Consider the following 12762-nt stretch of genomic DNA (forward strand, 5'->3'; position numbering starts at 1 on the left):
TGTAATAGTCAGGAGTGGCACTTGCGTAAAAGCCCAACAATCGCTTATACCAATCAGAAATGGGCATATTATGCCGAATGTGCGCAACTGTTTTTAGTTTGATAAGCGTTTTGAACATAAGATGCGTCATGGTGATACATCAGCTTCCCTTAACTCCCAAGCCTGGCAGTAGTTACTAATGAGACTTACATAAGTATGCCATCAAAGAATCAGAGCCTTTTTTCTAAGTAAGTGTACATTCACTGCATCCCACGCTCACCTCCCTCCAGTCCTCTGCGGTGCTACTGAGACACTGTGTGAGCAGTCAGCATTTCTCCACACAGCCTGCTGCTCGTGGAAAGCCGAGGAGGGGCGGAGGGAGGCAGAGAGAAGGCATTAATTGGATGTCTGGCTTCCATTAAATCGTAAACACAGAGCATTAGGCCAGCAAAGCAAACACTCCCAGTCCATCATGCCACAAAGAACACCACCCCCCACCCTCCCCTCCCACTCAGCTCTCATATATCCCTTTGCGTGGATAAAGAAGTTAATTTCACTTCCACTTACTACAGAATGCTTTGTCTGTCCTTTAAGCAGAATAAAAGGAGTCATATTATCATTCATACGACTAAGGATTTATTATGGCTTTGATGATGTATCAAGCAATGGAAGCACTGATATAAATCATCTACTTTATGTATTGGTAGTTTGTCGATCAGGCACTAGAGGCACAACAGCTGTAAATTGAACATTTAAAATAGCAAATTTGACAGAAAATAGACAAGAATTTGAACTCTTCTGTTTTGAGAAATTTGTAAACTGGATTAAGTGAACTTGATATACCCAAATATCATCAAATATCCCTTTTAATTAAAGTGTTCGCATTTTCACATTCAAGCAAAACAACTCTAAAGCTACCATGACGAAATCAGCGAAGAGCCACACCAAGAGAGAAATAACAGAAGCAATTTTCACCACAAAATGAAAACACAATGAATTATTAACAACTCTTTATTTAACATTCAAAAAATGGATGGGTGCAAATACATCCCCAATATATTAACATTAACATTCACATCATAAATTATTTACAAAATCTCTCTTTTCATTGTCTCTGCTAAAGTGATGATATGCTGTATAAGCACATGCTGTGCCCACACGTGAGCTTGTTATGCTGTGCGATATGACCAATTGCATCCATATTACGTATTGCTCATATTTCCTTTAGTGCGTCACAGGGGATCTTTACAGACTGAGTGCAACTCACTATGGGCTATGTATATATATTATGAATAAATGCCTTATACATAACTACAAGATATAACTCACACAACAAAGCATTGTTATCCTCGAATCCAAACTATTATAAACAGAAAGTGATATTGATGCACTTGTTTACTGCCTTTTAAATCATGCTTATTTTTTATTGTTGTTATCCTACTCGATGATGAACTGGCCTATAAAAAAGACCAGCAGAGTTGGATCGCCTGACATTTTAGGGAGCCCTTTTGGAGTAGTAAAGATGCCTGTGTGATATATCAGCCGTGGCTGCCTATCGGCATTGTGGGAATGCTTCATGGCGAGGGAAAAGAGGGTGGAAAAGAGTGGAGAAGTGAAATATGTGGACGAGAGAAAGAGCAAGCCCAGTAGGAAAAGATAAGAGCAGGAGATGAAGAAAGTGGGGACCAAAAAGGAGAGCTCAAGACACAGAAAAGTGCTTTGAGAGAGAGAGAGAGTGAGAACACCTACAGTATAGAGACCTTGAGTGAAACGAGGAGGAAGATGGAGAGGGAGAAAAGAGAAGAGAAAAACACAGAAAGGAGGAGGTTCAGAGAACGACAGAAATATAGCCATACAAAGGAGGCGAGGAAAGACAAGAGTGTTAAAATAGAAAGAAAGGAACAGCGAGAGCAGCTGGAAAAGAGGATGATGCAGAGGCTGTTACCAGAGAACGGTAGAAGGGGGACAGAGTGACAAGGCAAACACCTAGCATGCTGATAAAGTGTGTGTGTGTGTGTGTTTCATCCTCCTCAGGCTGGCGTGTGAAACACTTCTCCGCTGGTCATCCGCCTCAGAACCTCTTTCCAGAGGAGCTCTCGCTCCGACTGCGCCCCCTTCATGAAGCCGCGGTTCTCCTGCGCCCGTCGCACCAGATACGGAATCACCTCGTTCACCGGCCCGTACGGCACATACTTATACACAGGAAAACCTGCCTGGCCTGGAGAGATGAACAGAGAGGGAATGAGTGTGTGAGAAAGAAAGATGTTGAGTGGTGGTGGTTGGTACACTTATCGCTGGAAAAAAAGATGTAAGAGAAATGGGATCACCTCATTTACCTGCCAGACCTAGAGAGAGAGAGAGAGAGAGAGAGTGATAGAGCAAGAGAGATAGAGATGGTGATACACAGAGGAAGAGAAAGAGAGGATATGAAGAGGAAGGGAAAAATGACCTTCAAGAGCCTGCGAGGGGACCAACCCATTAGCTGTGAAATATTTTTCATCCAGCTCAGGGGGAATGAAAAGAGAGAGAAAGAAGGCAGAGAAGGAAAAGAAGAAAGTCAACTCTTAAGAGAAAAGACAGAGAAACAGAGAAAGAGTCACTTTTTCTTTCTTTTCTGTTTTTTCCTGAAAAGCACCATGTGAGACGTTTGTGTTCTGCGACAACAAAGACACCTGTGCCGAGATAATGGTGATTTAGGTGTCAGTCAGCCCACGGGAGCGGCTGGAGAACTCCTGCTGAGCCTGCTGCCGCGCAGCCACTGAATCAGTATGCACCGCACTGAGCATTGATCTCTCGCACACTCGCAAACTCACACACATGCACAGAGCCAACCTCAGATGGGTACAGCGCACTGACACTAAACGGCAGAGAGAGAAAAGAGAAGAGAAGAGAAGAGGAGAGAAGAGAGGAGAGGAGAGGAGAAGAGAGGAGAAAATGGTTGCCTCTGTGCTGTTCGGTGCTCTCTTTTCTCTTTTGGTTTACCAGCTTACCCAGTGGGAAGCTGATCTGATCGCACATCCCCAGGAGTTGGCCAAAGTACACCCTCCTGTCCGTCGGAGCGAGGTCCAAATCGTTCATCCTGTTTGGCAAGCACACATGAACGACAGACTCACAGAGATGCCATTAGAAGTGTATTGTCTAACAGGTGCGCATTCTGCATAAATGGATAGCGTGGGGCTGAGACACTGACACTGTCTCAATGCCATCCATAAAAGACTCGAAAGAATCAATCTGACACAGGCAGCTATCTGAGACATAACATTAATGAGATTCTCTCTGATGACTCATTCGCTTTGTGATATAAGGCTTTTCAGGTGGCTGCAGTGTCTGACACATTCAAGTATGAAATCAAAATTCATCCATCAGTGTGCATATGAATGCATTCATTTGTGATTGTTGGTATGCTCTAAGAGAATGGGGGCAATCTGGAACCGTTCTGTATTGTAAGAATCTTGAAAGAGCTCTGCAAAAATCCTGATGAAGCATTCATTCCCAGAAACCCTTTGAAATTTCCACCTCTGAGGAATCCCTTTCAGCTCCCAAGCCTGCCACCTACCCACCCACCCAGCCCCCTACTATCACCAAACGTGTGTTGAGTGCAAAATCCACATCCTGCGCATGCATCCGTCTCACTGTTAGCAGTTGAAGGCTAGATGTACCTCCTGAGGGTGAACTTGACCGTGTCCAAATTGTGAGAGGCCACCATGATGTTAGCGGTTCTGTGGTTCCCAATCTCCTCCAGCACATAGTCCAGACACCTGTAAGGGGGTTTAAAGACAGCAGGTAGTCATTCAAAACAGTCTATTCACCAACTAAAAAATGATGCTTCAAAGGCAGATTCAAAGCCATTGTGTGCATCGGATGTGTTCTTAGGCCACATTTCTTGTCTGAATATATAACACACTCTTTGCTGTAAAAGGAAATAGCACTTTTCTGTTGGTTTTGTCTTTCAACTTTGTGCTGCCTCGTTTCATCTGGTCCAGAAACAGGACAATTGATTTTATCTTAGAAATGTCTTGTCAAGGCTGTATATTTTGTATACAATCCTATCCATGCAATCATGTAAAAAAATGGAATGTGTAATGGCAGAAGATTGCTGTTCATTGGTAAACATTAAGAATGATGGTGTGTCTCACTTGTGGTACATCTGGTTGGTGGACTCGTAGTCTGTGTTGATGGGATCTTCATAGCCAATCTCGGCTGCCCTGCTTCTCTCCTGGTACATGTAAGCCCCGCGCACCAGCTTGGCACCAAAGTACCAGCCTTCACGTCTCGACAGCTCCACATCCATAGACACATTATCAAAGGCTTCCTGAGAAGGACAGAGAGAGATAGAGCGAGAGAGAGAGAGAGAGAGGGAAAGAGAAAGAGAGAGGGAGGGGGAGGGAGGGAGAGAAAAAAAAGATGTGGCTGTTTGTCTGTTGGGACTTTGCTGTTTTGTCAAATAAATAAGTGAGATCGTCACGCCTTAACTGTGGACAAGTCAATCATAGTGGTGGCGACACCAAGGTCAGAGTTTTAATTGCTTCAGGGAACATCATTATGGAGAAATGCATTTTTTCACACTGCTCCAAATATGAGATTGGAATGAATACGCTTACACTCATTATCAAATGTGGTCCGACCTCTAAGTGAAACTGTTAGACTAGGCTTGGTCATTAAAAACGGCTTCCCTGTTAGATAATAAATGTGAGGTTAAAGCTTGACTGTCAGAGGGATCATTTAAAGATGATCCACAGATATTCCTAAAACAGACTTTTTTAAATGGACAACCCAGTGAAAGACACATGCTTCATTAATGGATATCTATCTATCTATGTATATACGTATACGTATATGTGTGTGTGTGTGTGTGTGTGTGTGTGTGTGTGTGTGTGTGTGTACATGTATGTGTGTGTGTGGTTATGTATATATATATATATATATATATATATTTATATAATCTCTTGTATCAGTTTCCGCCTACTGCAGTTACATTACTGAGTACTGGTTGTTGTCAGTACTGATGTACATCATATAGTTAAGCATCTAATAGTCAAAACAGTGTCTCAAATAACAACATAGAAACATGAGGAAACAAAACATGTCTCAGGCATGAGCAACACATTTTACAACTGGGCTAGACACTTTATGAGTTATTCATTCTAAAAAAAAACAGGCTAGTTCTTTAACCACAATAACCTCATTCTGATATTTTACTGCTGGGCTAGCCACTTGATGAGTTATTCATTTTTAAAATCATAGTTCTTAAACCTCAAAACCCTGATTCTGTTTCCATAAGGCTTGCACATAATTTACAACACTAATAAATTCATCTTCACCCCATCATTCATCATTTTAAGGCTCAGAGAGTTATTGCCAATAGCCAGCCATCATTTCACCTCTCTCCCAGATGTTTTTTTTTTCAACCACTAAGAGCACAATGTAGAATGCCACACACGTAAGAAAAAAGAAACAGGTCATTTCTTTGAGAAAGATTCAAGTTGGCGAGATTGCTTAATGCTTATGTACCATAGGCTCAGGGCATGACGCCTTCCGACACAGCCTGCCTGTATGTCACTAATGTGTTGCACTGACAGCTCAAGCAGAAAATGACACCTGAGGCTTGGCTGCGGTGTATGACTTGCTTCTGTGAAGCTTAAATTCCAAAAAACTAATCGCAAGCATTTAAATGTCGTACGTTACCAAAATGCAATTACTGAGAGCATCAGGCCATGACTGTCTTGTAATTGAAATATAAATGTAAGAACTTATCTTAGGTATTCTATCAAATGTCTTTTTAAGCTTCTCTGTCGTCTGAGCTACAAGCTGTGATGTATGCCATTGTCAGTCACAGTCCCTCCACCAGCACTTGTCAGGCAACATCTGCACTACATGTGAGCTTTAGTTATCCAGAGTAAGAGGAAGAACATCTTTGTAGTGTCTATGTACAGTAGTGTCTGTGTGGTAATGTCGTACTATAGTAATGTGTAGAGCAGGTATTTACCTTGAATCCCATAATAAAAACGGAATTATTAAATGTGTTTCATGCAAGACCACAATCACAAGAGGCAACACTCTGTCTCACAAAATTACCAAAGAGCTCCAAAACCCACACACCAGAGTGGATGCCATTCATATATTGTCATGACCTGCTCACAGTCAAGGGTGGTATAGTGGCGATGACTGACTGATACCAAAATAAAAGCAGAACTGGTCCCGGTGCAATTAACAGGTTTTAGAAATGTGTGCTACACTAATTACTGTGAACACGCATAATATCAACCAAATTAGCAGTTCTGCTCCGAAGTGTTATAAAACACAGCAAAAGGTGGACCAGCTGACATGTGGTGCAAAAATCATTTTCATTCTCTGAACGTATGCATTACATTTGTTATCTGATGTCTGAAATGCTGTGGCCTCCAGTGGTCAGCCCATTCATCAGTGTTTACACACACAAATAGAGACACCGCTGACCTTCAAGTAGCACTGGTAAGTGTTGAAGATGACTGGGTTCTCTCTATTGAAGATCCTCTGCATCTCTAGGGTCAGCCTACTGATGGCTGGTTGGAAGTACGTTTGTTCTGCATCCACCATCAGCCTCACCCTATTCTCCACAGCATGCTGCAACAGAGAAAAACACACGTGTTAATACAACATGCCTTTTCAACCCTCACTGGACTTCATCAATGGATGGCCCACACAGGCGGACACATCAAAGGTCTTTCGCTTTGGTTCCCTCTGATCCGCTCAGGGGTCACAGCTGACTGCTGCACAGCTGAGTGCTTAGAAAAGTCACGGTGTGACCCTGGCTCGCTTGTCACCCTACCTTGGCTAAGACGTCCATTCTCTGCAGCATCCTCTTCATCTGTTCCTCCTCTTCCTCAGTGAACTTGTTCAGAAGAGGTTCCAGCTGACCTGTCTGGGCAAACAAGCAGAAACACATGCTGCAGCAACAGATAAGACTAGCCGAGCCGCCCCGGGAGCTGCTGTGCTGTTTGTTAACATCCAATTTTAGCACACACCCTTTGGCAACAAAATGAATAGCCAATCTTATCAATTTAATTACTTACGTCACTAAAACGTGTAATACTCATGGAACTATTTAGATAATGACAAACAATATAGCCCCAAAAAAGCCAACTGAAATATTCAGACCCACTTTCCCACCTCAAGGTTCGGAACAACAAGCAGATTGGATATCCTTGTTCTGTCATCTATCAAGCTGTTCCAGTCCAGCAAGTCAATGGTTCTGGTGGAATACAAAATGGTTTGTTTACTGCGGACAGATATCAGGCAACAGGCTCATCAATAATGTGGTGTTTTGAGAATTGTAAAAAGAAAATCTATTTGTGAGGGAGTTTGTAAGTGTTCATTCATAAGTGTTGCGCCGATTCAACTCGAACATGGTGCTTTTAATAAATAATAACATTTGAGATATAAATATGTTGGGATATATAGAGGTTCAAAGATCAAAGATAAAAGGTGTTTTACCCAGACAAGCCTATTTTCTCTCCTGTAAACCAGCTGGTAAAGTCCCCCTTAGCACCAAGCTTCTCCAAATGTGCCTGTTATATAAATCATGTAATAGTTATTTTAAGATTCATTACTTACTTCACTGGCGGATTAATAAATCAGAAAAATATCATAATAACACAAATGATTAGATGCATGACAAATTTTTATGTGTAAAGTCCAGACCTGTAACTGCAGTGCTTACAGGTACTTTGTATAGTGTTGTATATTCCACGTCAGAACCTCGTAAAATCAAGTGCTATGTGGGTCAAATTATACCTGTAGCTTCTCCAGATCTAGTTTTTGTTCCAGCACATCCATGCCTTCCATTCCCTGTTTGGCAGCTAGAAAATTGAAGAAGTGCCTCCATTTCACAAGGACCTCTGAGAACTGAAGCTGCATCGTTGCAAAAGGGAGGAATGAGTGATGGATTGTATGCATGGTTCATGCATAAATACATTTTATAAATGAGCCCCAATCACTGCAGTATAAGCCATATCAATCTCACCAAGAACTGCGGTCGTCCCAGAGCTGTCATCTTGATGGCAGAAAAACCATCTTCAGAACTCCCTCCTTTCACAGGAAAGACAGAAAGAATATCAAAGGCTGAGACTCTTCTCTGAACCTCTATTCTTTCTTTCTAAAAATGGATAATTCAGAATACCGCCCTCCCTTACAAGGCTACATGCATATGTTCACTGTTTACCTGAAGCTCTGATGCACTTGAGGAAAGTCTCCATGTGTTGGTCACATTTGGCTTCATCTGGGTAGAAGTAGGTGCGGGCACTGGTCACACCCCCCCTACGGTCTCCAAACTTACGGTGGGCCTTGTATTTTTTCTCACGATGGTTCTCCCCTTCATTGCCCAAATGCAAGAGTAATGACATCCGTTAACACAAACAACAACCAAATAACAACAATGACCAAATGACATTCAAGGTGCCAATTTTTTTTACCTGGGCTTTCTCTCTCTGCAGCAGACACACATGACCTTCAAGGGAAAGGCAAACAAACCGGAGATTAAATCAGTTCTCCTCTATGTACATTGTTATTGTTTATATTTCCTCAGACAGCCAACAGGGTTTGCATAATGTTTTTCATTAATGTTTTTTTTGGCTAAAGTTGAAAACAGTAATTCAATAGGCTACTCAGATAACAGACGTGGCTTGAGCAGACAGTTCTATAAATAGCCTCATTCTAAAACGGGTGTTCTCCTTCGAAGGTTATGACATAATATGATTGGTACAAAAACACCATGTTCGATACTCTCTGAGGTGTATGATGTGACCTATTGAAAGGGCAGGATTCCACGTAACAGCCTGGATCTGTTTCATCAGATCACGAGGCACAGCGTGCTGTCACACGACACCCCCATCCCAGCGTCAATGTCACCCACACTTTCCATTAATGCTACACACTGGCACCTCCCACAACCACTCACTGGTCAGAGAAGGCTTTGACGTCTAGAGGCTCAGTGCTGCTGGCCAGCTGGTTATTATTAGAGAGAGAGAGAGAGAAAGAAAAAGAGAGATAAGGACATGTACCCTTGAGGTCATGGGAGAATGCACGCATATGATGCCTGCTCCCAAGTGCAAAATGAATTCTTTCCTGCACCATGAGCACCTTGGCCAGAATGCAAAACCATCCTGAGCATGAACAACAAGGAGGCCTTATGCCTTTTTTGCCTAGTTCCCAGAATGTCAAGATATTATAACACATATTATAGTATTGGACTCATTATACAGCAAGTAGTGTAAAGCAGCGCTTAAGCAGCACACTATGACTATATAATGTTGCTATGACATCCATGGGGAGAATATACGATTCATGGCTGGTCAAAACTGCAGCACTCCATTGCACAAGGTGGAGAGGGAAAGGGGCCTTTTATTTGTTGATGATTGGGTTCCACTCTTTCTCTCTCTCCCTGGCTGGGTAAAACATAGTTTTCCAGTAATTGACTCGAGTTGGTCACTTCGGAAAGGGTGGCACTTTTTCTGCCTGACTGCACAGATGTGGTTATGACACTACTTAAAGATAAGATGGCTGCCAAGAAACCTTCCTGTGCCTGATTCCCTGTGTCCTGACTAAACCTTTCCCTCACTGACAGGGTTCATCTTTCTTTCTGTTCTTCCTCTCCTCATTCTTAATTCAAATAAAATGCAGCCATCGGCTAAATGGTTTTGGCAATACAGTGAACTTACCAGTAAATGCTTTTTGATGTTAAATTGTGTGAATTTAAAGCATCTTCCCTAAAATTCTATTAACATCAAGTTCCTTGCATACATTTATCCAAAAAAGAGGTCCGAAAAGAATCAAAGGGGAAAAAGGCTATTTTAGCGAACACAGGGGTGTTCTCACAAGGATGTGATCATGCAGTCTAAAACGACAGAGTATCCTGCTGTTCATTCACTCAAGAGTATCTGGCTTATGCTGCTTATTACAAAATGCCAACCCAGTAACTGTTTTAACAGCTGTACAGTCAACCAATCAGATTGGCTGGACCTCAACTTCATCCACCAATAGTCTTCTTCCACACTGTTTACATTCTGAACTACGGATAAAATTAAGATCTATTTCTGATTACTTCAAAACTGGGGAGATTTGTAATGTGGTAAATTCTACTGGTAAATGTGCATGCCTTAAAGGTCTGCAGAAAGCCAATGCTACATAGTTCGGGTTTGGAAGAAATTCCTGGAAACATATTTGTCTGGTAAGGAAAAACTGCTTGCGTTCCATTAAAATGGAATCCATGTTTTCAAGTAATGTTTTCAATTGATCACATATGGTTGTGTGAATAGGACACCAACTAGAAGGAATCACTAGTGACTGTTTCTCCTTTTTTGCCACAAATCAAAATCCCATTCCCCTATGCCTCAAATTTTAGAGGTGTTGTTTGAATTGGATGCTTACTCCATTTCTTTGTTTTCAGACTCTTCCTGGGTCAGGTCCTCTTCCACGCTATAGTCTAACACAGCTCCCACTCCATAGGCTTGGTTCTTCCGAACCAGGGGCTTGATATCTTGGTGGTCTTCCCCAGCCACAAACTGCCCATAAAAAGTCATCTTCATAATCGACTCAAATGTCTTCTGACCCAGGACCTTCTTACTAAAATCCATAATCTGCAAACACAAAACTGAGACTATAGTTACATCTGAATTAGCAGTGTCATTTTTTAGGTTAGTGACGCTTTTGACATATTTTGCTTAAAACAAGAAGAGCCTGCACTTCAGGGATAGGCTGTGCTGACTTTATTTAGCCTCATATCAAATTAAGTATTTCCCCATCTATACATCTAAATGCCATGCTTTTGTGTTTAATGTCATTCAATATCTAATCCCTGAGCCTTGCATTGTGTGACCTTTGGTCATATCCTCTTTAAATGTAAAACGTTAAAGTGTTGTATCAAATTGCCTCTACCTGTCCCCTTTTCACTTTAGACAAACAGACATGGTGTACTTTCCATTACCTCAGCAGTAATCCTACACAATAGGCCCGGATTCACTTTGAAAGCATTGGCTTTAAAAATATATATTGATCAGTCCTGTACTGAGGCCAGACAATCACTGGGCCAAAAAAAAATGTTCTAACTGCAGCAGTAATTCCAAACTCTTTGTAGATCATGGGTGATGTAACTGGACACCTCAAATGGCACAGTGGAGAGAATGACGCACAGGAGACCACAAAACAAACCTGTTACTATTAGAATTATTCGTTTTTTCATTGTTTATTCTGATGTGAAATATGAATAACGGATACAGTGATATTCTTTTTACGAATGTTAACGATAAACTGGGATGCTTTGTCATACTCAATACTTTTCACTCATTCTTTTAAAGCGACTTACTCGTTACCAAAAACAGTTTGTAAAGGGCATTTCAAAACACACAGCACACACACACACCTACCTCCTTGTTTTTATCAACCAGGAGGTCATAGGAGCAGAGTTTGAACACTATCAAACTTCTGAGTAATTCGCCCGTGTCTTTGCTCTTGTAGGCTTCTTTGGTCTGTTCAAAATCAATTGAGATCTTGTTTTTGTTGGGGACATGATTTCTGTTCTGCTGGATGAGATCTGCTTGTACATCGGTTTTGGGCACTGCGCAGTCGATATATGCTCGTTCTTCTGCACGCTGGTTCCGTCGCGTAGAAGCAACTGTGGACTCTAATCTTCTGGTCGACAAGGCGGATACATTTCGTAGGTTCATATCTAAACCTGCTCGCGCGAAAACAGGCACTGCTTTGCCGTAAGACATTACTTTCAAAGTTTTTAGTAGAGCAGCCTTCCGCGACTTCTATTGGTGCTTGGGCAGCGGCGCCCTGTGTTTATATTTCACCTGCCAAGCCTGCCTATTTAAATACATACAACGTGAGCGCGGGGTTGGCTGAGATTCTATGACGCTGAAATTTGATAACGTATCGTTATGCCATCAGTAGGCTACATCTATTCGCGTTGGAACTGTCTTGAAACAAAGTTCATAGGCACGTCACATCATCATATTCTCACCATCTTGGTCACTGTCACGAACATAGTGTGTGTGAAGAGACAAATACCCACCAAGATGGCTTCTTGTGTTGGGTACTATGCAGACCAGGCATAGTCTTTGGGGGGTAGACTGACCTTCCCCACAAGGGCCACTGGTGGGCCGAATAGCCTGAGAACTCGGTCACATCAGGCATTAGTCAACTTGATTGAGATTACAGAGAACTTCAGTCGTCAGTCACACAATGAGGATTTCATGAGATGTTTAGAAGCCTACTTGTAGCCTAGCGTATATTAACAATGCTGGCTGCAAAACAAATTAATCATGAAATGTTTCAACTTCACACGGCGAAATCATTTTTCCTGTATTACTGTTCACCCTACTGTCCATCTTTTGACCCAATGTTAATCGTCATCGAGGTTTTGAAAGTTCACTCAAGGAGACAGCGGGGGGAGCCGTTGTCTTTCTTATCATTTACATTTACCTTGAAGGCCTAAATGGTTTAATAGTCATATTCTAGAATTACGTTGGGCCCACTATCAAAAATATGCATTCTGTGAAGGTCTCTTACATTTTTCTTATTTCAAAACAGATTTGTTCTCTCTGCCTACCTGACTACGCGCTGAAAGTGTTTGGGGGCATGGGTATGAGGGAGTCTTGTGTTGGGAAGAAAAAGCAGCGTCTTTTCTATGGCACACCCACCCTGTAGCAGTCGTTCAGTGGCATCAGACCGAGAAATCAACTGTTGCGCACGAAAGTCAAGCTTACTTAATTCCCTATAGCCAGGGCCAAGGATAGGGTAACTAAT

The 12762-nt window shown here is 42.0% G+C and overlaps 1 protein-coding gene across 1 annotated transcript; it reads right to left on the reverse strand.

The window, feature by feature from the left end:
* Positions 1 to 974: 974 nt before the first annotated feature.
* On the reverse strand, positions 975 to 11789 carry prodhb (proline dehydrogenase (oxidase) 1b). Its single transcript, XM_080852396.1, has 14 exons — positions 11379 to 11789; positions 10384 to 10592; positions 8430 to 8464; positions 8180 to 8329; positions 7982 to 8046; positions 7753 to 7869; positions 7453 to 7526; positions 7129 to 7210; positions 6788 to 6880; positions 6436 to 6582; positions 4116 to 4291; positions 3639 to 3737; positions 2970 to 3058; positions 975 to 2197 (listed from the first exon to the last, which is right to left on the reverse strand). Exons 1-14 carry the CDS (start codon positions 11724 to 11726, stop codon positions 2010 to 2012), a joined length of 1872 nt encoding a protein of 623 aa, XP_080708522.1. The 5' UTR covers positions 11727 to 11789; the 3' UTR covers positions 975 to 2009.
* Positions 11790 to 12762: the final 973 nt, after the last annotated feature.

This window comes from Sprattus sprattus, assembly GCF_963457725.1.
Source record: "Sprattus sprattus genome assembly, chromosome: 15".
Taxonomy (NCBI): Eukaryota; Metazoa; Chordata; class Actinopteri; order Clupeiformes; family Clupeidae; genus Sprattus; species Sprattus sprattus.

Bases quoted from the DNA above. Each gene is read 5' to 3' on its own strand.
- prodhb (XM_080852396.1), bottom strand. From the start codon at position 11,726: ATGTCTTACGGCAAAGCAGTGCCTGTTTTCGCGCGAGCAGGTTTAGAT. The intron at 7,211-7,452 runs GTAAAACACCTT...GTATTCCACCAG, and splicing joins GAGAAAATAGGCTTGTCTGG to AACCATTGACTTGCTGGACT. The intron at 6,583-6,787 runs GTAGGGTGACAA...TCTCTGTTGCAG, and splicing joins GAATGGACGTCTTAGCCAAG to CATGCTGTGGAGAATAGGGT.